General features: G+C 36.1%; 1 protein-coding gene across 1 annotated transcript; it reads right to left on the minus strand.

Moving 5' to 3' along the window:
* Nucleotides 1-20,092: 20,092 nt before the first annotated feature.
* LOC149822084 (alpha,alpha-trehalose-phosphate synthase [UDP-forming] 5-like) lies at nt 20,093-24,565 on the minus strand. The gene is made up of 3 exons (XM_089980776.1): nt 22,098-24,565; nt 20,866-21,139; nt 20,093-20,767 (listed from the first exon to the last, which is right to left on the minus strand). Exons 1-3 carry the CDS (start codon nt 24,083-24,085, stop codon nt 20,450-20,452), a joined length of 2,580 nt encoding a protein of 859 aa, XP_089836902.1. The 5' UTR covers nt 24,086-24,565; the 3' UTR covers nt 20,093-20,449.
* Between the last annotated feature and the right edge of the window lie 211 nt (nt 24,566-24,776).

The following is a 24,776-nucleotide window of genomic DNA, read 5'->3' on the forward strand; positions in this document are numbered from 1 at the left end:
ACTAGATTTTTTTTTTAAAAAAGATAAACATCATATATCTGTGCATGAACTGCAACATTTTCTCAATTAGAATAGTTGAATGCATCGTATGAAAACAAAGAGAGACAAAATCCATCACATGCCATCATAAAAATGAGAAAAAAATAGAGGGGTGAAAAAAATAAAAATGAAAAAAGAGAGAGGGGCGACTGTATCATGCACAAGAGAGAGTGAGAGAATGTTGTATCACGTGAGAGACGAGAGAAGAGATAAGAAGAAGAAGAAGAAGAAGAAGAAGAGGAGGAGGAGGAGAACGAGAGAGCAAAAAAAATCCATACTTGTTTCGGGGCTCCACCATGCGAGAGAGAATGTTGTGAGCCTGTGAGAGCAGTGAGGGAGAGAAGGTTGCCGTGAGGGAGAGAAGGTTGTGAGAAAAAACCAAGATAGGGGGTGAAAAAAAAATAAAAGCACATAAAGGGGTTTGTAGGGCTTTGTTTAAGCCCTAATTTTTTGGTTGAATGAGGGTTTTGACCCTCATTTGACCAAATAAATCGAGGTGTGTATGCCTCAGTCTGAGGTGCGCCTCGCCTCAAGGTGTGCGCCTCAAGGCCTATGAGGTGCACACCTCAAGGGTATTGCACTTTACACATGCGCCTCAAGGCATGAAGCCCCTCGCCTTGAGGCGAGGCATGCTTTTTGCGCCTTGAGGCACGTTTTTAATAACACTGGTTGAGAGTGTTCCTCAACTTTCAAGAAAGAGTGTTTCTTAGCTTCCTTTTCTCTTACTCTAGCCATGAATTTGTATACATGAAGTCAAAAACCTGAAAAATTATTGTTTCTATGCCTTAATATTTTTGGTTATTTCGATGAGTAGTGCGCAGTTTTGCCCTCAACTCGCCGTTCGGATTCGCCATGCAGAGTTGCAGAATGCCGCTCAGAGTTTCCTATCATCGATCGCTCAAACTCACAGTAAATTGAAACAAGAAAGCAACTTTAATTGGTCAGTATTTCTTTTCTGTTTTTGTTTCAAGGATATCGCATGATAGCAGACCACCCTCTCGCCAGATTTTTTTTTATGAGCAGAGGATTTTTTTTTCTCACTTGATTGGAGGCTATCAGTTTATATCAACAAAGAAAAGCATCCCTCTCTTATCAGGTGCCCCCTGTATATAAAACAAAAACAAGAAGTAGGTTGCCAGATTTTGACGAACCCTTTTTTTCTTTCTTATAGCAAAAAATATATATAATAATAATAAAAAAGTTTTTTTCTTCTCTTTCTTGACTGTTCGGGTCGAAGGTGACATCAGGGGAGTCGATCCCATGCTGGAGTTTGACAGAGTCTATTGCCACTTGAAAAAAAAACACAGTAATAAAAAAAAGATTTTTTTTGAAACCCTTCATTTTTCGATTTGGAAAAAACCCTTGCAAGGGAAAACCCCTCTTTCATTTTGGGGCTCCATTTATTTTTATAAATAATATAAAAAAGACCCAAATCAGAGTCTTCATCTAGCCACAAGGAGGTCGCCAATTTTCAATGACTAAAACAAAAAAAATTTAAGGATTTTTTTTTGCTGTCGTCCAGACAAAAAAAACAACCCTTCTTCATTTTTTTTTTGACGAGGCAGACCCAAATTGGGGTCTGCATCTACCTTCCAGAAGTCGTCGAATTCCAATGACCTTGGTCACTGGGATCATATACTCAGTTTAAAAAAAAAAAAACAAAAGAAAACAAAGTGAGGGGTTAAAGAACCCCTCACCCAATGCTTGGTCTGAGTCGTCGGTGGTGAACTTTCGACTTCTATAATTTTTTTTCTTTCTCGTCAAGAGGTAATACAAAAAAAAAGGGAAACACAGTGGGTCACTGGTATCCAGCGACCCCTGCTCTTTGGAAAGGAAAAAAGGGCAGGAGGGAGAAGATCCCCTCACCGGTAGTACCATTTTTTTCCTCTGTCAGCAGCACACCCCTCTTTTCTCTGGCAAATATCACTGCATCGACGACTGTCAATGACGGTCGACCCCCCTTCCTGCTTTCCTTCGATAGGATAAATGTCAGACCCACAGGGAAGGCAATGGAATCAACTGAGGCGGTGACAGAAGAACAAACAAAAAACAAAATTTTATAGAAGACAAACGAAATGAAAAAAAAATCGAGAATAGGGTTTTCCGAACCATCGGTCTCCTTTTATACACTTAAACTGGCAAGTTTACAGATTTGCCCTTGGTCTTTTCTCATAATACGAACCATATCTATCTTAGTTCATTTACTTATTTGCCCTTGTCATTTTCTGTTAATTACGCTTATATCTTGCTTCAATAAATTTATTTCTCTATCCTTGATTAATTTTAAAATAGATGTTTATACCCTCTGCTTTATAAAACAGACCCCTAGTTTTCTGGTAAATTTTAGAAGGAGAGCTATACTCTAGAAAGTATTTGAGATAGGCTCCTATCTTTCTGAGAATTTTTAGAAAGCCCCTTGATTTTTTTTTAATTTCAAAAGTTCTGCTTTGGGGGTTCTGCTTTTCGGTACAAACCTTTGACTTTTCTAAAATTATAGAAAAGTGCTTAGAGTTTACAGTTTATCTCATAAAGCTTTGTTTTAATTGAAATAAGTTAGAAATTGATTGTCTTTCATATTTTTTTGATATTTGCATGACAAAATATGTTTAATATCATGAATTTACAGACTATGAGCATGATATTTTATGAGTTCATGGTTAATGTTGTACTATTTATCTTCTTGTTAAATGTTGGACATATTTTTATCATACTTTTGTCAAAATAAAATACTTAAAAAAAATGCCTAATAGGGTTTGTACTACTGAGTTAGCCAAAATTGATAAATTGAATGAAATCAATTTTCATATTTGGAAGAGGAGGATTCCGCTTGTTTTGACCTTAGAGAGCATCAAGAATGCCTTGACTACTGAAATGAAAAACCCCGGTGACAAAACTTCTAAAGCAAATAAAAATGCTTATCTTAAATATAAAAAGGATAACATGTTAGTCAGAACCAACATGCTCACCTACATGGATAATAATCTCATTAGGGTATTCAAAGATTACCCTACTGTAAAGTCAATGTTTGAAGCCATTTCAAAGAAATATGATACTACCTTAGAAACTCACATTAATTGCTCTTGGAGCAATATAATTCATGTAAGATGCATGAAAATGACAATGTAGTTGACTACGTGAATAAAATGTTAGTAATGGCAAATGACTTGGTAATTGTTGGGAATGTAATTCTTAATTGTATGCAGATATCCACTATTCTGTATAGTCTCTCATCTTCATGAAAGATTGTTTAAACTGCTCTTAGATTGAACTCTAAAAACCTGATACTAGAAAACCTATTTGTTGAACTTAAAATTGAACAACATATGCAGCAAGACAAGAAGAGAGAATTATATTTCGCTAAAGATACTTTAAACAATAGTCATAGTCCTTCCAAGCACCTACATTTCAAAAGAAACTTTTTTAAAGGTAATGGCAAATTTGATAAGAAAATATATTCAATATTCTGCAAGCTGCCTACTAAGTTAAGTATTTCAATTTTCGAAAACCTGGACACTTCAAGAAAGATTGTTGGAGTCAGCCGAATAACAACAATAGCAGGAACAACAAAAATAACAAGCAAAAGAAAAGGCGTGGTATAATCTACATGATATCATCATGCTCATATATGAGCCAATCTCTTTCTAGATGGTGGGTAGACTCTCGGGCGACACATGATATCACCGTGACCAAGGAAAGAATTGTGGACATGGTCAAGTATAAACTCGAGAAACATCGAGTGTACATGGGGAATAACACCTACTTTGATGTTATAGGTGTTAGGACTTATCGTGTTGAAACTTCAAGGAATAATGTTCTATTATCAAATGTTCTATTTGTACCATCCATGAGACGGAACCTAGTGTTTGTTCTAGCATTGGTTGCTAAGGGTTTTGAAGTTAGGCTTTACCTGGAAAGGTTATTATGAAAAAACACGGTCGAGTTCTGTTTGATAGAGTTTTTGATAAACAATATGGTCTATTTAAAATTTCAGATTCTGAGATAAATAAAATTTCATCTATCTATGCTTATATTGATAATGTTTTGAATGTAGATGTGAATGTATGATACTAAATACTCAAGCATATTAATTTAAAGAAAATGAAGAAACTGATTGAATTAAATCTAATCCTTGACTTTGATGAATCTTTCTTTCGCATATGTGAACCTTGTATTTATGGTAAAATGAAAAGAAAACCATTTCCACATAATGTAATTAGAGCATATGAATTATTAGAAATCATTCACACTGACATTTATGGTCCCTTGAGAACTTAAACTCATAAAAGAATGCAATATTTTATATCTTTTATTGATGACTATTCAAGATATAGTTATATATATCTTATAACATATAAGTATGAAGCATTACAAAAATTTAAAGAATATCGTCAAGAAGTCAAAACTCAACTTGGTAGAAATATTAAAGTTTTACGATCCGATCGAAGAGGAGAATATATGTCAAATGAATTTTCTGAATATTGTAATGCTAATGGGGTCAGACCTCAAACTATGACTCCAGGCACACTTCAACAAAATGGTGTGGCTGAAAGATACAATAGGACCCTTCTTGACATGGGGAGAAGTGATACTTATAACTATATATGTTTTAAATAGGGTTTCTTGTAAGGCTATTGTCTATACACTTTATGATTTATAGACTGAAAGAAAATCTAACCTAAGTCATCTTCGCAGATGGGGTTCAATAGCTCATATAAAGGTTATAGAGTGATCAAGAGATAAACTCGATACACGATCTATCATGTGTATTTTTATTAGATATCCCAAGGATCCAAATGTTATTCTCTTTTTTAGGGGTAATAATATAATACTCATAAATTTTATATAGTTATTAAACAAATAAATAAAAAACACAAAGCATTCAGAACTATGTCGATAAATGACCTTAATTAAATTTTGAGAATGAAATTTCGTTAAAGAGGGAAAGATATAAAAGTCATAATTTTTTGATATTTTATGAGAAATAATAATAAACTTAAGGCTAAAATATTATTCAAAATTAAGCTAAAAATTTAATTATAATTCAAGTATTAATGGGGATTAAGAATAAATTTCAAGTTAAAAATTTATTCTGAATTAGGGTTTTGATTTTTATCGGATTTAATCTGAGTTTAAGCTGAACTTAACTAGAATTTAATTTGAGTTTTTAATATTAGTCAGGATTCAAATTAAGTATACACTTCAATTCAAAGACTTATTGAATTTCGATTTCAATTTCTAAAGTTTTTATCAATTTGAATTTCAATTTAGAAATTCGAATTTGAATTTCAATTTAGAAATTCAAATTTGAATCAGATTTAGATTTGAATTCAGATTTAATAAATATCTTGAATATTGTAATTAGATTTGAGTTTGATTTAAATATAAATTAAGACATAATTGAATGTTAATTCAAGTTTGAAATATACAATAATTTATATATTTTTTTGAAATTGAATTTAGAACCTTTGATTGAATCTAGAAATAATAGCTATGAATTCTGTAGGGTATTTTTAATAAATATAATAATAATAATAATGATAAATTTCACAAGAAAGAAGTGTAAAAATATAAATTAGTCTAAAATAAAATAAAAGAAACATCCTATGAAAAATTAAAGTTGATTCGAGTGAAATTCATATTCAAAATCAATTTTCTGAACAAAGATAAAATATAATAAATAATTGATAAATTTTATTAAAATAAAGTTGAGTGGGATTTCAGACGAATAACTTAATATGTATGTAATGTGAATTCAATAAACTTGAGATCCCATAATGGAAATAGGAGGACATTACCATAGACTTTGTGGTAGGTCTACCTAGGATGCGCCAACAGTATGACACCATATGGGTGATTGTGGATCACCTTACAAAGTTGGCACACTTTCTACTGACCATGGAGAATCAAACACTGAAGAGTTTGACCGATTTTTATGTCAACGAGTTCATCAGGTTACACAAAATATGTGTTTTGATCATCTCAAACAAAGATCTGAGATTTGCGTCAAAGTTTTGGGGGCAACTTCAGAAAGCTTTGGGAACAAAGCTTAAGTTTAGTACGGCGTTTCACCAACAGACAGTCAGAGAGGACTATTCAGACATTCGAGGACATGCTACAGTCTTGTGCAATAGAGTGAAAAGGCGACTGAAGTACGCATCTAAAGCTAGCCGAGTTCATCTATAATAATAGTTAGCATTCTATTATCAACATGGCTCCTTACGAGGCATTGTATGGGCTACCCTGTAGGTCCCCAGTTTGTTAGAACGAGGTTGATGATCGAGCTATCCAATCATCCATAGTTTTGCAGCATTATATAGATCAAGTATAGTTGATTCGTAAGAGACTCCTGACCGCTCAAAGTCATAAGAAGAGCTATGCAGATCCAAAGTGCTGAGAGGTTTCATTAGAGATATGAGACCACATATTTGTTAGAGTATCGTCGATGAAGCATGTGTTTTGGTTCGGAAAGAAAGGGAAGTTGAGTCTGAGGTATGTAGGACATTTTCTCACCCTCAAGAGGATAGGAGGCACCGCTTATAGACTGGCACTTCTCCTTCAATTCTCAAACATCCACGATATTTTCCATGTGTCGATATTGAGAAAGTATATGGCAGACCCTGCACATATTATTCAGTACGACGAGATTGAGGTTCATAGAGATCTTATATTTGAGGAGCATCCTATTGAGATAGTGGATCGATGAGTGCAGGTGCTATGACATAAGATGACCCCACTCGTGAAAGCACGATGGCAACACCATGAGCTCCAATAGTATACTTGGAGCCCGATGCAGATGTGAGAGCAAAATATCCACACTTGTTCGATAATTAACCCTAACCAAATTTTGCCGATGATTTTTTTAAGGGGGTTGAATGTAATACCCAAATTTTTTTTGAGACATTTTTTGTATTTTTACTTATTGTGGGTTAAAATAAAATTTCAAATTTTAGCTAAGAAATGCACTAGAGGGTTTGTAGGGTTTAGAAAAAAAACTTTTATATGCGAAAAGAACCCATACACTCCCAAGGCCTCATAGAGTTCGATTTTTTTTTTCAGAAATGGTTTCTGAGAAATTTGAACTAGCCTTGAGGAATAAATTAAAATAAATAATTTAGCTATTTGAAAATTCAAAAATTTATCAATGGAAAATAATTAGGTGTAGACTTAACTTAAATTTTATTTATTAGCATTTCATGTGAATTTTCATTTTCATTTATGAAAGATTTTATTTAAATTTAATTTGAATTAAAATAGAATTTCATGGAATGAGTTTAAAATAATTAACCAAAATTTATAAAATGGTAGGAGTCCATAGGTGGAATGTCCCATCCTATGCATCCTAACTTAAACTTTAAAATATAATAAATAAAAATAACCTTTAAAAACAAGTGGAATTAAAAACTTGCCAAAAAGAAATTAAAAGAGGAAACAAGTCAAACTTTCCCTTTTTCAAAAAGAGGAGCCCATAAAGAGGGCACCAACCCTCTAGAAAGGTCCAACAATGGATGAACCAATGAAAGAAAAAATGAAAGAAAGGAAAAGGAATAAAAAGAAGAAAAGTCAACTTGCTTGCCAAACAAGCAAGTTGATGTTTTTGGAAAGGGAGGCCAACCCATGGGGGTCGACCTACCCCCTTCCAAATATATTTAATTATATAGTAATTAATATACTATGATATGCATATGGTATATATATCATATACTATGCTTAGAAAAAAATGAATATGAATATGAAAAATAATTCAAAAAAAGAAAAAAGCAACTTAAGTGAATTTAGATTTAGAAACTAAACCAAGATTAGATCAAGGGATGAGATTAGCTCCAGCCCTTGACCTAATCTAGGGGCTATATAAAGAGAGGAGGGGCTCATGCACCCCCCCTCTCATTTTGTCTCTCTTTGATTTTTCTCCAATTTCTCTCTCTCCCAAATCCCCTTCTTTTCTCCCTCTTTTGCCTAAACCAAGATCTTGGTGTTTTACCCTTAGCTCAGTAAGGGAGGGTGATACGTATGTGAGAGGAGCCTTAGGAGGTCGTGTGCGAAGTCGTGGTTTGTGTAGAATGGTCAGATCATGTAAAAATATCAACCTAAGCACGTAGGAATGAATTTCATCAAAAAGGTAGAGAGATCTATGCTTTACTTGTGAAACAAAATTCGTAGCATGAATTCTATCGATTTTTCATAAGCACACACGCGGGTTTGGCTTAAGACTATTTAAATATGAAAATAGAACAGATTTTCAAGAGAAAACCTCTTTTGAAAATGTGTTTTTCCCAAAAGCTGGTTTCTCAAAAAATAAAACCATACATTTTTAAAATACTTAGGTTACACTATGTTTTTTTTGTAAAGCTTGATTTGGGTCAGTAGTATATGTTATTATAGATGTTCTGTAAAAATTTGAAGGATTTTCATGGTCGAAATCTTTAGATATTACGTATTTAGTCTTATCGGGTTCTTAGAAAAAAATTTGGTAAATTTAGTAAAAACCATGAAATACTTAATTAATTCCATGCAAATTTATTTTTAGTTGGTAGAATATGTGCATTCTGATATTATATAATTATTGCATAATTTTTTGATTTTTATTTGTAAAAAAATTTCATGATTTACTTATTAAAATGTGTCATTTACAGAAATAATTTCTGAGGAATCATGTTACGTGTAAGACAAGTTTGCTTTTTTGGCCAAATGGTTGAGAAAAATAGATTTGTCCATTGTATATTATGTTATTCTAGCATGATGTAGTTTTTATGAATTTTTTGAATTAATTTATGCCAAAAACTTTGGATTTATGGATTCGGGTGGCCTGTTTTGGCCCACCCGAATGCATAAACCCAGTATTGCGTATTTTTGGCCTGACACCTAACCAGTAAATCACTCATATCTCTCTCATTCAGAGAAGTTTTGATGAGTAATTTATTGCATTTGAAAGCTAACAAAATTTTACACCTATTATGAAATTTTGGGCTTTGTTCATGGATTAAGCGTTGCTATGTGATAGTCAGAACAAAAAAGTATAGGTCTGTAGTAAAACGTTCATAACTTTCTCATACAAATGAATTTTTATGAACGATTTACGACTTTGGAAAGCTAAATAAAATTTCTTCAATTTATGAAAAATTCAGTGCTATTCACCAATTAAAAAAAATTGTGTAAACTCTGTAACAGTCGGATAGAGTTGGATCTTTCTCAAATTGGAACCGGTCTAAGGATTGAACCCCAAACACTTGCATAATTTTATTTCATGGATGTGCATACCATTATGAATAGTATGCAGACTGTTTATATGCAACATAAGTCTATTTATATGTAGGGAATGAGATGCCTATACTTAGGCATGAAAGTATGTTTAAATTAATGAGATGTGTTTGCCTAAGGGAGTATGTGCTAAGGGACCGAAGGTCCAACATGCGTAATGTAATATGAATGTTTTAATATTATCCCTGCTATATATTTATGCATATTTTTATGATAATGGTGATGATGCAATTGTGTGGATGCATGCAAGTTATGTTTATCGCATTGCTTTTGTACATGCACGTGTGTTTGCAGTGTATGAAAATGAATGTGTTACCGAATGCAATGCGCTAATGAATGCATTCATTGCCCTAAAAGTGATTGAATCCTCCTAACGGGTTCAATCATGATATTGCATGCAAGACATTAAATTAAATAAGTGAAACATGCAACATTAAAAATAAAGTCTTGCAAGGAGAGGGCAAGCGGTATATCCGACTTCGTGGAACTCTATTTTGAGTACAGAAGGTTACTCCTCCCCACCCATGAAGATAGGGAAACCCTCTACATTAAACTGCAGTGTAGGGAGAGAAAACTCACGAATAGAATTCTGATGCATCGGGATGGAGGTGTTGGGAGTCTCTCTCGCATTTGTCTTCCCTCACCTGGGACTGGTGAAAGGTACCCAGCTAGGCTAAAGCCACCCCTGTATGAAAATACCGCCTGCACTATGGCCCTGATTCAGGTGTCTGTATGTGTTTGTACTCATGAGAATAAGAAGTAAAACTTAATTGTATGTGCATTAGTTAGATATATCATGCATCGTTTAAGAAAGAAAATATAATTAAACATAAGAATTTGTTCATGCATATGAATATCTTCTGCATTGGTAAGTATATGCATTTTTAATTATACATGCATTTTACCAGCTTTGATTGAAATGAATGATGCATATTTGTTTGTTTTTCTAATTAGTATGCTTGCTTAATTTATTGAGATGCATGTTCAATTATTTGGATTTAATTTGATTTATTATGAAAAGTTAGATGTAATTTTTGTTTTCGCATTTCTATTTTACTTGTTTAGTATGGTCTACCTTACTGAGACATTATGTGTCTGACCTCTTTAGTTTTAATGTTTTTCAAGAAGTGAGTAGGGCTTGCATATGATGGTGGAAGGTTGTGACGGAGACCGAGCCATATCTTTTTCACACTTCCGAAGTTTTTGAAACTCTGATCTTTTATTTCAATTTATTTGCAATTGGATGAATGTAACTAATTATGGACGATTGTGAATATTTAATTTATTTCATGAATGCTTGAGTTTTTAATTCCATGATTGTATGGTTATGAATGGATACAAAAAGTAGCACGCCAAGTTTTAGAACCGATAAGGTTTTTTGCTGCTATTTTATAAAAATATTTAAAAGTGTTACTTTTTTTTACCATTTTTTCAAGATTTAAAAATTGGGGTGTTACAAAATGAATGTTAAAACCACATTTCTAAATAGTGAGCTTAAGAAAACTATTTTCATGAAACAACCTGAAGGCTATATTATTAAAGGCCAAGAAGATAAAATATATAGGTTAAAAAAATCTCTATACGGACTCAAGCAATCACCACGTCAGTGGTACTTAAAGTTTCATAAGACAATTACTCCATTGGGATTTGTGGCAAACAAATTTGACCATTGTGTTTATGTTTAAAAAAGTGAGTAAATTTACTATCCTCTCACTATATGTGAATGACATTCTTTTGACTGAAAATAACAATGATATGATTGTCAAAACCAAGTCATTGTTAAATTCTCAATTCGAAATGAAAGACATGGGAGCGACATCTTATGTTCATGGAATTAAAATCACTCGAGATAGAAATTCTAAACTTTTAAGCTTGGGTCAAGAAAGGTATATAAATCATATATTTAAGAAATTTAGAATGAGTGATTGCAAGTCTGTTAGAACGCATGTGGTAAAAGTATCAAATTGAGCAAGAATGATATTCCAGTTGAAGGACAAGAAAGACTAAATGTCCCTTATGCACAAGTTGTTGGAAGCTTGATGTATGCTAGTTATGCACAAGACCTGTTATCAACTTTGTTGTAGGCTTCATTAGTCGCTACCAAAGTAATCCTGATTGGCCTCACTAGAAAGCAGTGAAAAGAATATTTTGATATTTAAAATAGACTATAAACTTAAAATTGTGTTTTCAAAATGATGCTTTAGAATTGATTGGATATTCTGATTCTGACTTTGTAGGCAGTAGAGATGATAGTAAATCTACTTCTCGATACATTTTTCTTTTTGAAGGAGGAGCAATTTTCTGGTCATGTAAGAAACAAGGTTGTGTAGCTCAGCATACCTAGAAAACACAATATATTACATGCAATGTTGCTGCCACATTTGCCATTTAGATAAGTCATTTCATTAATAATTTGAAGCAGAATATAACTAACGGGCCAGTTTAAATGTATTGTGATAACCAAACTGTCATCTCTCTTATGAATAGTGGAGCAAACAATTCTAAAAGTAAACATATAATGTTAAAATATCATTATATTCATGACATGATTGAAAGGAATGAAATCAAAGCCAGTTACTTACTTACATCTGATATGATTGTTGATCCCTTAACAAAGAGCGTATCAGAGGAAATGTTTTAGAAACATGTATCCTGTATGAGATTAAGATATGTCTGATAAGACATATGATTGGATGAGTAATAAAAGTATAACTCATTCCAAGAACTTTGATGCAAATGAAATACTCCAATAGTGAGAGACAAAATCCTGCATCATGATTATATTCACATGGCCAAGTGAAAGATGTTGGTCATACATGATCGAGCATGGCCATGTTCATGCATAGGTTCATGTGTAGAGGAGAGAGGTGAACCCACTCTCTCTCCAATGCATGAACTGCCCAGTAGTGAGATCTATCCAAATGAGGCACATTTGAATGTGCTTCATCTGGATAGACATGATGTGAGGCCGTTACGGATTTTCTCTTTTTAGAGAGAAAATCGGTTGATCTCCTTTTGCTGGGTACCGGCTACCCAGGAGTGCAAGATATACTAGCAACTCTCCTTTATTAAAGGAGAGGTTCTCACTCAACAATATCTATCCAAAACATAAGTGAGAGATCCCCCCGAAGAAGGCCTGTTACAAAATATGCCTCTCTTGCTCTTTTCTCTGTCATCATCTGCGCACATCGGGTTCTCAAATCCCTTCATATTGCCATTTCTTTCTATGTTACCATGACCAATGAATATGTGAATTGAGTGAAGACTCGTCTCTTTTTTATCTTGATGAATAAAGCGCGAAGTTTTTGGTTTCTTTTTCGATATGAGAACTTGTTTTTGTATGTATTGTATATGCTATCCTTTTCTGTGAATCATATATATGATCAGTGGTGAAAAGTGAAAACAACCATCTTTACTCTCAAAACAAGAAAATAACCATCTTTATCACGCAAGGCAAACCCAAAATCATCTTCCCTTACCTGCTGAAACCGTGATATTTATAAGAGTTTTTTCTATGATCTGGTTGAAGGTGATCCGTTTACCCATTTACTGTTATGGTAACTATGTATATTACTCAGCTTCATAGATGGTTCTGTTTCACAGCCTGATCAAAGTGCTCTGGAGTTCTCATTGTGAATGCGATGCAACCACATGATATTATCGTGGCTTCTCAACTCTATCACAAAAGATCTTGCAACCACATGATTATTGTGATGCAACCACATAATTATTGTGAATTCTAAAGTTATAGATACTATGTTGTTTCACTTCTCATGTTTATTAGCATTTAGCAAAGTTTTGAACGTTCATATTACTACAATATTGTGTGATAGTTTATCACTTTTCATCATAGGATTGCCATGCATTGTGTTTGTTTTAAGATCTCAACTCAAGCATCCTGCTGGCTTTTGATTTGGGTTTGTGTGATTTCCTCCCTTGATCCTATAAAACCTTATGCATTATTTGGGAATTTCACAAAGGACAGGCTGAAAACTTGGGGATTCAAAAATGCTACTTTGTTGGTAAATCTGCAATTGGTGTTTCCAGTGGGTTCTCGTACTACTGTGTGTGCTTCTAGCAAACTGTTTATGCAGCCATAGAAATGTTTAATACTAAACTTTTCCTGTGCTAATTGTGCATACATATACAGTCTTTTTGCAGGTAACATCTTGGGGAAAACAGGTCTCTGATCTGATTACAGTGATACGAGAACCAAGCATTTTGTTTCCTTTATCCTGGGCTGTGGTATCAACAGCTATAGTTCCTGTGCTCTCTGGATCCGTCTTTTACTTCCAAACACAGATCCTAAATGTTGATCCATCCATTATCGAAAGTGATTAGTCAAATACTTATTCTGTCAACGAGTGTGTTATATGATCACTTTCTAAAGAAAATTCCAATAAGAAAATTAGTGTGTGCAGTGCAGATCATATATGCAGTCTCCATACTATCTGACTTTTTCTTAGCAAAGCAACTCAACCTTTTGGCTGGGAATTTCCAATGCTCTGTATGTCTCATGCTTTGCTGCATTAGCTGAGGCAGTTGTACAGTTTAGGATCTTGCCATTCTCTGTTCTGAAATTATAGTAGATTATATTTTACTTTGAGCTGTGAAATATTAAGGGGCTGAGGGATGCCCAGATGAATTGGTAGCTGGGACTGTTAATCCAGTTAAATTATTTCTGCTGCCGTTCAGGTGCAGGACTGTTAAGTGTTTATCATGCAGCTTCCCTGCTGATTATTCTGCATATGTTCATCTTTCCTTGCTGTTGTATGATCATGTAGTCTAGAAGTGATTATTCCATTTGCATTTGGTAAAGGAAAATAGAGATTTAATTCGAAGGTTTTCACTATGACTTGCAGTCTATGCATGATGTGGTTGGTTTCTACAAAGAGAACACTGAAATTATAGTACATCGCTTGGTTACAAGGTGTATGGAGGAAAGAATGCACCCTATGTGTGGGTTCATTTTTCAGGAAGCAAATCATGGGATGTTTTTGCCGAAATCCTTGAGAAGGCAAATATAGTTACAAATTCTGGCAGTGGGTTTTGGCCTACAGGTGAAGGATTTATCAGAGTCAGGGTTTGAAAACTCACGAAGATTGAAACGGCTTTACAAATGAGGTATGTTTTCCTCAATGAACAATATCTCCTGAGAGAAAAGCTTTACAGGCAGGTCAGTTTGCCAATTTGTAAGGAGCCTCGGTTATTAGCGGATGAGGATCAAGATACGTTATCACAAATATATGTTTTGCTTGTTAAGTATACGTTATCACAAGTATATGTTTTGCTTGTTAAGTGGTTAGGGAATTGTTTTCCTTGCCGATATGGCTGTATGTAACGAACAAGAAAACCTTTACAATTTTGTTATGAATTGTTTTCATGGATTATGTCCTAGCGGACGATCTTTCTTTTTTATTATGTAAAACCTATTGAAGTCTTTTTAGACTTCAAGAAGATACTATTTAGTTTAAAAAGCACTTCTTGTTGGTCATCTTTGTTTTTGCTGCTGAATATCATTTGAATACTTTAGTGCAGGAGAGGAGGATTGATTCATTCGAACCACTCTTAAGCTCATCCTGCATCATCCCTTCTCCTGGGCAAAGGCAGCTTAAAGCAATATCTATTTAAATCCATCTTTGCTAGCTTGTCTTTTCAAATATTTTTGAGAAAACGAGCAGACAAGGAAACCCCAACAATAATAAATCTAACTCCAAATACCTGAGCAGATAAGGCACACATGATCATACAGGGGCCGAAGTTTGCATAAAGCGCAAAGAGAGCGAGAAAGGTACATGTTCAAGAAATATAAGAATTCATTGAGAACGCCCTTTTTTACATGGTATACTGTTGGGACTTTTGTCCATGGTCTGCAAGTCCTTATTGTACCTTAAAAGTTATCATTAAAAGTGTTAGAATGGAGTTATGCAAACTAGGATAAGCAAAGAAAACTAGGCGTGCTCTTGAATCATAAGATTTCTTGGACATGCATGTGAATCGTAAAGAAAAGCTAGCAATGTTTTGCAAATAAATCCCCTTTTTGTAGTCAAGCTAGGCGTTGTCCTTGATGAGGGTTCTTTCTGTTGAGCCACACAAGCAGGTTGTTGTGCAGCTTAAACTCACGGTTTCCTGGCAATCAATTTGTAGAGAACATGAACTGGATGGAGGATGCAATTCACATGACAGAGACCACTATTCCTGTCAAATATTTTCTCATGAGCATTATTCCTTATTATTGTTTATTATTATTATTATTGGCTAGTATCACAGATCGGTAAATACAAGTCTATATTATCTGAAACCAGTATGTTGCTACTCACTTCAGCAACCATGCCCTATTACATGGTCTTAGTTTTCCTAACATAAAAAGAAAACAGTGTTAGGCAGTCTACACTATATAAGGAAATAATAAATAGTATTCCAAGTGGACTTTACAGGAAAAAAAGAGATCAAGGTATCAAGAGTCCCCCTTACCACATGCATTAGATCAATTGCATCAGCAATTACAATCCAGTCAATTCGAAAAGAAGGGGAAATAAAAACCCGTTACACCAAAAAGGCCATCAGGAAGCAATTAAAATTTATCGCCATTTTATTCCACAGAATCCATCGATGGCTAATTCCCATTTCTGGCCGTAACACTGAATGAGTGGTCCTCCTGAGAGAAAGAAGGTTCCAAATAAGTCCTTGAGGAACCACATGATAAATGAGATTATTTTAGAACCAAAACACAATATTACATCAGTATGTGATGAAATAACACTAAGAGCTTAGCGAATCAATTCAAAATATAGCAACATATTGAAAGATGCTATAAGCTTTGAACTTTTCTGTTGCCTCTTTGAGATTCCTTCTCATTTCTGTGTACGCATCTTCATTTTGATATCATCCTGCATATAATATAAATTTCACAACATTTGCCAAGCATACTTGTTTAAGAAAAGTCATAAATAGAAGAAAATGAGTACTTTTTTTATTTACAACACCAAATACTAATGCCACCAAACAGGATAATCATTTTAAACATTGCAATATTAAGATATATGAGATGGTGATTGGACACAAGCAGTGGCATTGAGCCTAGACGGTCTTTTATAAGCATCTAGCTTCCACTAAGATTGATGTATAACCCAATAGAGCACCAAAATGAAATTAGTTATTTCAATATGGAAATATATAAGCTTGACTTGGTCTATACTTTGGAAGAACTATTAGTGGTAGCTGGTAGGTTTCATTTTATTTTTCTTCTAATCCATGGTGCAAAGGCCACAACTTATATACACTGTGAGTTAGGAGTTAGGACGACTGCACAGTACCTTAATTATAAGCTTACACCCACCACAAACTGGCACCAAAAATCAGGATTCAAAGGTACCATACGCTTATATACACTGTTGTTGTTGATGTTGATTTATAATTTCGCTAAGTATGCATTTATTCAAAAAAAATACCAATTATTCAAAATATATGTCTAAATCAGGAAGCAGAAAGCATGTCATATTTAAGCATCTGTATCAGGTTTGTTCATATGCTGGTATTCAACTAATTTCTGATGAAGTTTCTGAAGATCATACATCTTTGCTTTGGATTTCTGTTCTTTGGAAATATTCTTTAGGCATCTTCCAGATTTATGGAACAATGGAATAACAATAAACAAAGGAAAATGCATGTTCTTTACAGTGGATTAACAATGACAATAAAAAAATAATTCTGCCAGCTTAATTTGGACAGATACATCACATTATTATTAACAATTTAATACAAAAAGAAACAAAAACTCGTTCCAAACACAGAAACATTATAAAAAAGAAACTACTAAAAGGATGATGAGAGAATGTAAAAAAAAATCCTACCACAAACACTAGAAATACAGTCCAATAAAATGAATGAACTTCACATGTTTGTAAAATATAATCGCCTGACAACTCCTCTTTTGAGAGAAGGAGGGAAGAGGGGAGGGCCTCCGGCCGGCGAACCCTTTCTCCGTTCACCCAATTTTTGTGAGATGGGGAAGGGGTCTCAGGCTACCCCCACCTACTGTTTACAGAGAGAGAGAGAGAGAGAGAGGGAGCGAGAGAGAGGAGAGGGGGCTCAGGCGAACATCAAGAGAGAGAGAAAAGAGAAGCACACCAGTTTCCGATGGCACTCGCCGCCTGCGTCTCGACGGGGAAGGAGAGCGACAGGGAAGGAGAGAGACTAAGTCCGCGTTTCGATTAGGGTTCGGCGGGGAAGGAGAGCGACAGGCAGAGGGGAGAGCGAGAAGGAGAGGAGAAAGAATCCGTCCCTGTAAAAATTTTGCCCTTTTTTTTTGTTTAAGAGGTCAACAGGATGGCCGTTGGATCTAAATATAGATCCAACGGCCACCATGTGTGACCTCGGTTTGAGTAGCTTAGGAGTGCCCAGCTACCATTCTCTCTCTCTCTCTCTCTCTCTCTCTCTCTCTATATATATATATATATATATATATATATATATATACCCTGATTCAGGCCAGCCCGTGGGCTGCCCGGCCCGATGGCCACCGCTGAGAAAAGGGCTCAAGCATCAACTGGTCCCGTGGAGCACTTTTTGTTTCTTCTTCTCATAGGTTAGGGTTTTCAAGGGAACCAGTGGGGGCACGTGGGCCCACCATAGTGTCACACGTGTCAGAGACAACTTTCGCATGGGACACGTTTATTTTACAAGTGGGAAAGTGGCTCTTGTCTCACGAAATCCGTCCGGCTTTCCTATGAATCGCATGGGGGTGGGATTAGAAGGGAACATGCCCAAGTTCTCTAACATCCACAAAAGAAAGGGGATGTTACAACAAAGCCCACCAACTTATCATTTACCTCAAAAGAACACTTGACCTTTAAGTTTTTACGATCAACTCTGCTTTCTTTTTATCACTGAAGTTCAAATAACGGCTTAAGGAATATTTTTTTGGGTACTTTGTTGATTAAACAACCATTCTATGTTCTTCGTTAAATAAATAAAATGCTTGACAACATTTTAATCATTTTATTCCACCAAAAAATGGTCCATTGAGTGCTTTTAGGACCATGAACGTCCTTGAAATAAACATGATAAAAACAGGTGGTCAAATGCAATAACCAAAAAGTTCGGTGTTATTTATGAACAGCTGCATGTTCTGCGGTATTTTGTAATTTACTCTAGAAAGTAAATTCATAGAAATTAACAAAACTTTGTAGATCTACCTTCCGATCCAGACTTATCAATAACTTCCATTATCCAATTAAGTAAATAAAGTTACGTTGTCCAATTAAGTGCTTGCTGGTTTTGTGACCAGAAAAAGAACTTATTTAAAGCAGTACAAAAGTTGACTAGCATAAAGAAATTGCTAATGTTCAGATAAGAATAAAATAAAAGATACATAAGAAACCATAGGAATCTGATAAAGCTACCAACCAAGGAGCATAAGATCCACCATTCTTTTGAAATTACCCTATTACATATTTGTTGGCCTGCACTTTAACCAGTCACAGTCATTGCTATGGCTATAGATTTTTTCTTTTATATTTACATTGAGAAACCACCCTCAGGATCAAAGACCAGGCCAAGCTGGCTTTGCCTGCCGTCCTTAAGTTCTCTGTCCTTGCAGCTTAAAATTCTGTGGGCTTGACCTTTGCCCCAGGGAGTCACCAAACTATGGTTATAGGTTTATTATTAACTTGAATGCCTTATTGATTTTTCAAATATTTACTACAGTCGTTTGTAGGTACAAATGCATTTTTCCCCTTCATTTTCTGTTGTTTTTCATAAAACTAGCCTTACAGATGTGATCTACATGTTTTTCTTATTAAAAATCGGCTCTTAGATCATCCTATTACAACAGGTAGGCAGATTTTCAATAAGCTTAAAAAATGAAGGGCCTACAACGTAGTCATAAAATCGTGTTCTTCGACATGCTGCATCCATCTATGAGGTCCAATTAACTTGAAACAACATGCAACATAGAAATCCAGAGAAGTTTGTACCTTACAAAAGGGTTTGTGGGGCTCGAACTTGGGTAGAGAGAAAACCTCCTAACCACAAACCCGAGGGGCCATGTGGGAAACCCCTTGGGGTCTCCCATGATATATTGTTTATTTAGTAAATCTTGAAAGGGATCACCTACTTCAATATCGTTAGATATATTACACTCTCTCTCTCTCTAATGTGCTAACTTTAATCCTTGGCCTGACCCATCTTTATTGAAGCTAAGTTAGTCCTTAGCTAACGTTAATCCTTCTCCGAGCTGACCAAGGAAAGTTGCCACACTAAATCTAGTATATGGTTTGAGAATCCACCAAGTACTGATTAAAAAGAAAAAACCCAGCCTTGATCACATTACAAAATCACAGTTACTACATGTTGCCTTTATCATTGCATTCATCGCAAGAATTGGCACTTAACAGCACAGGGAAGGACCTGCTGCCTTATAAAACCAAGCATGTTGGGTCCTAGACTCCAAGTTTTACGCTGCCGGCATCACGATCATAGGTATGAAAGGCTGAGCCAGTGCAACCAGGTCTTCGTGTTGGGTACAGTTTCTTCGGGTTATAAATAGAAAAAAATGACCTGCTGCCTCATCACTTAGAAAAGGTCATCTCATGGTGTCCATAACAATCAAGTGAATAAAAGAAATGGATGAAAGAATGAACAAGTTGAAAGCTCAACTATAAAAGGCTAGACAATCCATCATTATTATAGAAAAACAGAAGGCTGTTCTAGACTTTTCCCAACTTTGAAGCCGCCAAGCAGAAGAAAACACTCTGCTATTTGAGAGCAGACACGGATACACCGTGGGGCATTGATGTGCTAAAGGTGTCATTTTGCTTGTTTCCAACTAAAATTAGGCCTTTGTTAAGAATTTAACAGTAGCTCTTAATCATATGACCCACAAATGCACAAACAGATAGAATGACATTAAGGAACAGCACACAATACATTTCTCTACTTACAACGCCTTGTCCATCAAAAGCAGGATTAACTAGCAATGCGCAACAGAGAAACTTCACTTTTCCTAGACCAAGTTTCTTCATGTGCAAACTGTTATAAAAAACTCCAAATTAATTGATGGCGGAACACTTGAGCACTGAGGCACAACCGCCGCCGATCGGTTTTCTTCAATTCCTTATTTGCAGAACGGGTTTCCAAGATAGAGGTGTCTTCATCAAAGGCTTTCAAAGGAAAGATGAGTGCTGGAATTCCTTGCTGCTAGATCTGATGCAGTGGCAAGGCCCTGCAACATTCTGAGAATTTCAGCTGTGTCGTCCAGGTAATACTTGGCTTTACTTGGCTTCTGACCAACTGTGCAAGCAAACACCTCTGATACAGGTGACAAAGAGGGACCAGCCACGGCACTAGTGAACACCTCAAACATGTCCTCATCAGATCTATCATCCCCGATGCAGAGAACAAAATCAGGCAACATGCCTTTCTGCTTCATTAATGACAGGAGGCGGTCTGCAACCAGACCTTTAGTAACACCCTGCATTGTGGAATAATATCAGTGTCAGAAAACTCAACAGGTTCACCATATAAGTTCTCCAAAAGTGGAGGTGAATGCAGAAAACTCCCATTCTGCACCTGTGGTTTAACTTCTACTATATGCTGACCAGTCTTCACCGACACTGGTTCATTGGCAAGAACACTCTCAAGATGGTCAAGAAGTTCTTTGGCTTGACATGATCTAAAATCTGGGTCAGCATCCTGATAATGCCATACAAGTGCACTTTCTTTGGTCTCAATGGAGGAACCATCAGTTGTTTCAGTGTACAACTTCATCACGGGCTCTGCAACCTGCTTCCAGTCGAAGTCGGTGACTGGTACACAAGTTTCCCATTCGGCATCACGCTTTAACCTGAACAGATATTCAGATTAAATGAAACTAGATGACATTACGCACAAGAAAGCACATGACCAATCAAAGAACCAGAAGATAGGGGAGGCATACACATACAAGTGCATGTGTATTCTATATAACTTGAAAAGTACAGATTGTATGAACCATTGGAAATCCAAATTAATTGCCTTGGAACATGATTGTCCCAAGCTGGGTCAGGCACCACATGGGGATTCATACAAATACCAGTGATTGAACTAGTCTGGTATAGTAATCTAGCTTCCCAGTCGGGCTATTGAATCTCCAGCCTCTGAATTATCTCAAACAAATGACGAATAGGAATCTGGTGATTGAGTTGAGATTTCCAGGTGGAAAGGACATGTAACCTTCTCTGTCCTATTTGATATTCAGGCACTTCATAGCATGATGAACAGGTCGTACCACACAGAATTGTGACCATTGTGAAATTTCAACATGAATACATAAATCCGAAGAAAAAATGAACAACCAATGCAAGCAGGTTCATCGAAATGTATACTACCATGTTGCAAGATCAGAGATTAGTGATAAATGAGGGTGTGGAAGTCTTACATTTGAAAATCAAGCTGACATTCATGTACAATTAAAAATGATTTTTTTGAGCAACGGCCTTATAGTCCTCATCAATTCATTTATCTTCATATAGGTGGCAGCCATTGATTGCATGCTTCATTCTGCAAATGAATCCAGCAGTTGCTCTGAACTTGCACATAACACAAGCGAGTTTGTTTTTTTTTTTATCAAAAAGTTATTATAATTGTGCATGCTGTCATTACCTGTTATCCAATTTCGTGCAACAGGTACCTATGAGTCTATATTACCAAAAAAAATCAAGCAACTTCATCTATGGCAGTGAAAAAAGAAAATTGGAAAAATAAGCAACAGAATTATCGTAAAATTCAGTAAAGCAAAAGGAAGAGAGTTATGATAAATTTACCTTAGAAAATAGCCATGCTCTGCAGCGATTCCCAACTTCTCACAGGGAGAAAACCATTCAGCAAGAGTCGTCTTGCGTCTCCCACTGACAAGAAAGACAACGTTTTTGGGATCTCTACACAAGCTATTCAATATACCAATGGTCTCAGAATTGGGTGTTTTGTTAATGGATGTCTGTGGCATCATGGTACCATCATAATCCAAGAGGATAGCCCTGTTCTTGGTTCTCTTGTAAGCTGAAACTATGTGCTCAACTGACAGTTTCCTGAAATTCGGGTCAAGTGCAATCACCCTGAACCCTAAACCAAAACCAATACCCCAGCATCTCCTCCTTATGTGGTCTCTGCACGCCCTTTCCAGGTCTTGCTGGAAGCTATGAGCCCAATATCCCACATGATGGGTGCTCACATACCTATAATGTTTCTCATGTCGGAATTGCTTTTCCTGCTCCGCCATTACAATTCCAGAATTCATGGCTTCAGCTACAGCATCAATGTTCCAAGGATTTACCCGAATCGCTCCACTTAGAGATGGGGAACAGCCGATGAACTCCGAAACCACTAGCATGCTCTTTTTTGGCACAGATGGGTTTATTTCAAGAGTCCTATCCAACCTATCATTCCCTTGCCTACATACAATGTATTCATATGGTATCAGATTCATTCCATCCCTAACAGCAGTAACAAGACAGCACTCGGAAATCACATAATATGCAATCCTCTCATAGAACTGAAGTGGGGTGTCTATCAACACAACAGGCTCATAACCAGGCCTTCCAAATTTCTCATTGATGCGTCTCACTGTGCAATAAGTTTCAGCCTGCACTTCCTGTACATCTTTCCCCCGACCTCTTGCTGGGTTTGCAATTTGAACTAGAATAACCTTTCCGCTCCACTCCGGATGCTGAAACAGCAGCTGCTCCATAGCTAGAAGCTTTAAGCTGATCCCTTTGAATATATCCATATCATCCACTCCAAGCAATATGATTCGGTCCTTAAATTGCTCTCTAAGCTCAGAAACTCTAGTTTCAGTCTCAGGAAGATCCAGAACAGACTGAAGCTGGCCCATATGAATCCCAACTGGTAGAATTTTAATGCCAACAGTGCGTCCATAATACTCAAGCCCAATATAACCTCTCTTTGATTGATAGCTCAGACCAAGCATCCTGCTACAACAAGAAAGGAAGTGTCTAGCATAATCAAAGGTGTGAAATCCGATCAGATCCGAGTTCAGGAGAGCACGTAGGATCTCATCTCGAACAGGAAGAGTCCTATAAATCTCAGATGAAGGAAATGGGCTATGCAGAAAAAATCCTAATTTCAAGCGATTGAACCTCTTCCTAAGGAAGGTTGGCAATACCATCAAATGGTAATCGTGTACCCATACAAAATCATCATCAGGATTTATGACCTCCATTACTTTATCAGCAAATATCTTGTTCACAGAAACATAAGCTTGCCAAAGAGATCGTTCGAACCGACCGCCTAAATCCGGTGATAGAGGCAACATGTAATGAAACAGAGGCCAGAGTTGCTGCTTACAGAAACCATGATAGAACCTACTAAACAAATCAGGCGAGAGGAACGCAGGAACACATTTGAAAACCTCAAGCAGAGTTTGGGCTACATCTTCCTGCTCACTAGGATCGATCTCCTCTCTCAAACACCCCACATAGATTACTTCAACATCCTCATCTAGCCCATCCTTCAGCTGCAAAAGCAGTGAATCCTCATCCCAACTGAAATCCCACCCGCCGCCTTCGCCCTGCCGATGAGCTCGAAGCGGAAGCTGATTTCCCACGATGATCATCCGTTCCTGAGTAACAGAAGAGGGGCCGTCCGAAACAACACTGTTGCTGTTCTCATCGTCTAAGTCTGATATAATGCCGGCAACAGTCATCACTCTAGGTAGCCTCTTTCCCACCTTACCAAATGTGGGCGAATCGCCGGAAACGAGGTCCAGGAGATTCGAATACGACCTCGAAACCATTCTGTTGAATCTGAACTCAAAAAGTCCTCAGAAGATCACCACAGTTTCCTCCAACCAATCTATGGACCTACTAAGTTCAGCAAACCCCAATATGATTCCTTCAAATGAATCAAGTATCTCCCTACCAGAAACAAGTTTCTCAAGTACAGCTAGGCACTCAAATACCCAAATCTGAGGAAAAAAAATAAGTTGAATCCAACAATTTAAAAAATGGGTGATGAAATCAAATACCCAAGAAGAAAATCAAAATGCTAACTGCAACTTATACTGTTCTAGCACACCAACCATCAAACTTAGTCTATAATTCACTTGAATAATGCCCAGACACGAATTCTACAAAAAAACCACAACTACCCAATTACTGAAAAAAAGGTTAAAATACTAAATTTCACAAACTCTCAAACATACAGCTTGAAAATGAAGATAACTCGTACTCAAAAAAGTGTTTTAACCCATTGGAGCTAGACAAAAACATGCAGCAAGAAAAAGTAGAGAGAGAAACCCATTAAAATTGATGTGAAAGAAAGCAAAAAGGTTTGCAGGTAATGGCAATTTTTACACCAAAGCATACCTCAGAGAGAGAGCGAGAAAAGGTAGCCACAATGCAACCTCTAGTCAGCCAGTGTACATGATTCTCTCTCTCTTGGTGTTTTTTTAATAAGAAAAATTTCATTTGGAACCAAAATTTTGC

The sequence above is a fragment of the Nuphar pumila genome, chromosome 11 (assembly GCF_984573655.1).
Source record: "Nuphar pumila chromosome 11, dmNupPumi1.hap1.1, whole genome shotgun sequence".
NCBI lineage: Eukaryota > Viridiplantae > Streptophyta > Magnoliopsida > Nymphaeales > Nymphaeaceae > Nuphar > Nuphar pumila.

Coding starts and splice junctions, on each gene's coding strand:
- LOC149822084 (XM_089980776.1), bottom strand. CDS start 24,085: ATGGTTTCGAGGTCGTATTCGAATCTCCTGGACCTCGTTTCCGGCGAT. Junction 21,140..22,097: donor GAGCATGGCTATTTTCTAAG/GTAAATTTATCA, acceptor ATATCTGTTCAG/GTTAAAGCGTGATGCCGAAT. Junction 20,768..20,865: donor TAGTAGAAGTTAAACCACAG/GTGCAGAATGGG, acceptor TCCACAATGCAG/GGTGTTACTAAAGGTCTGGT.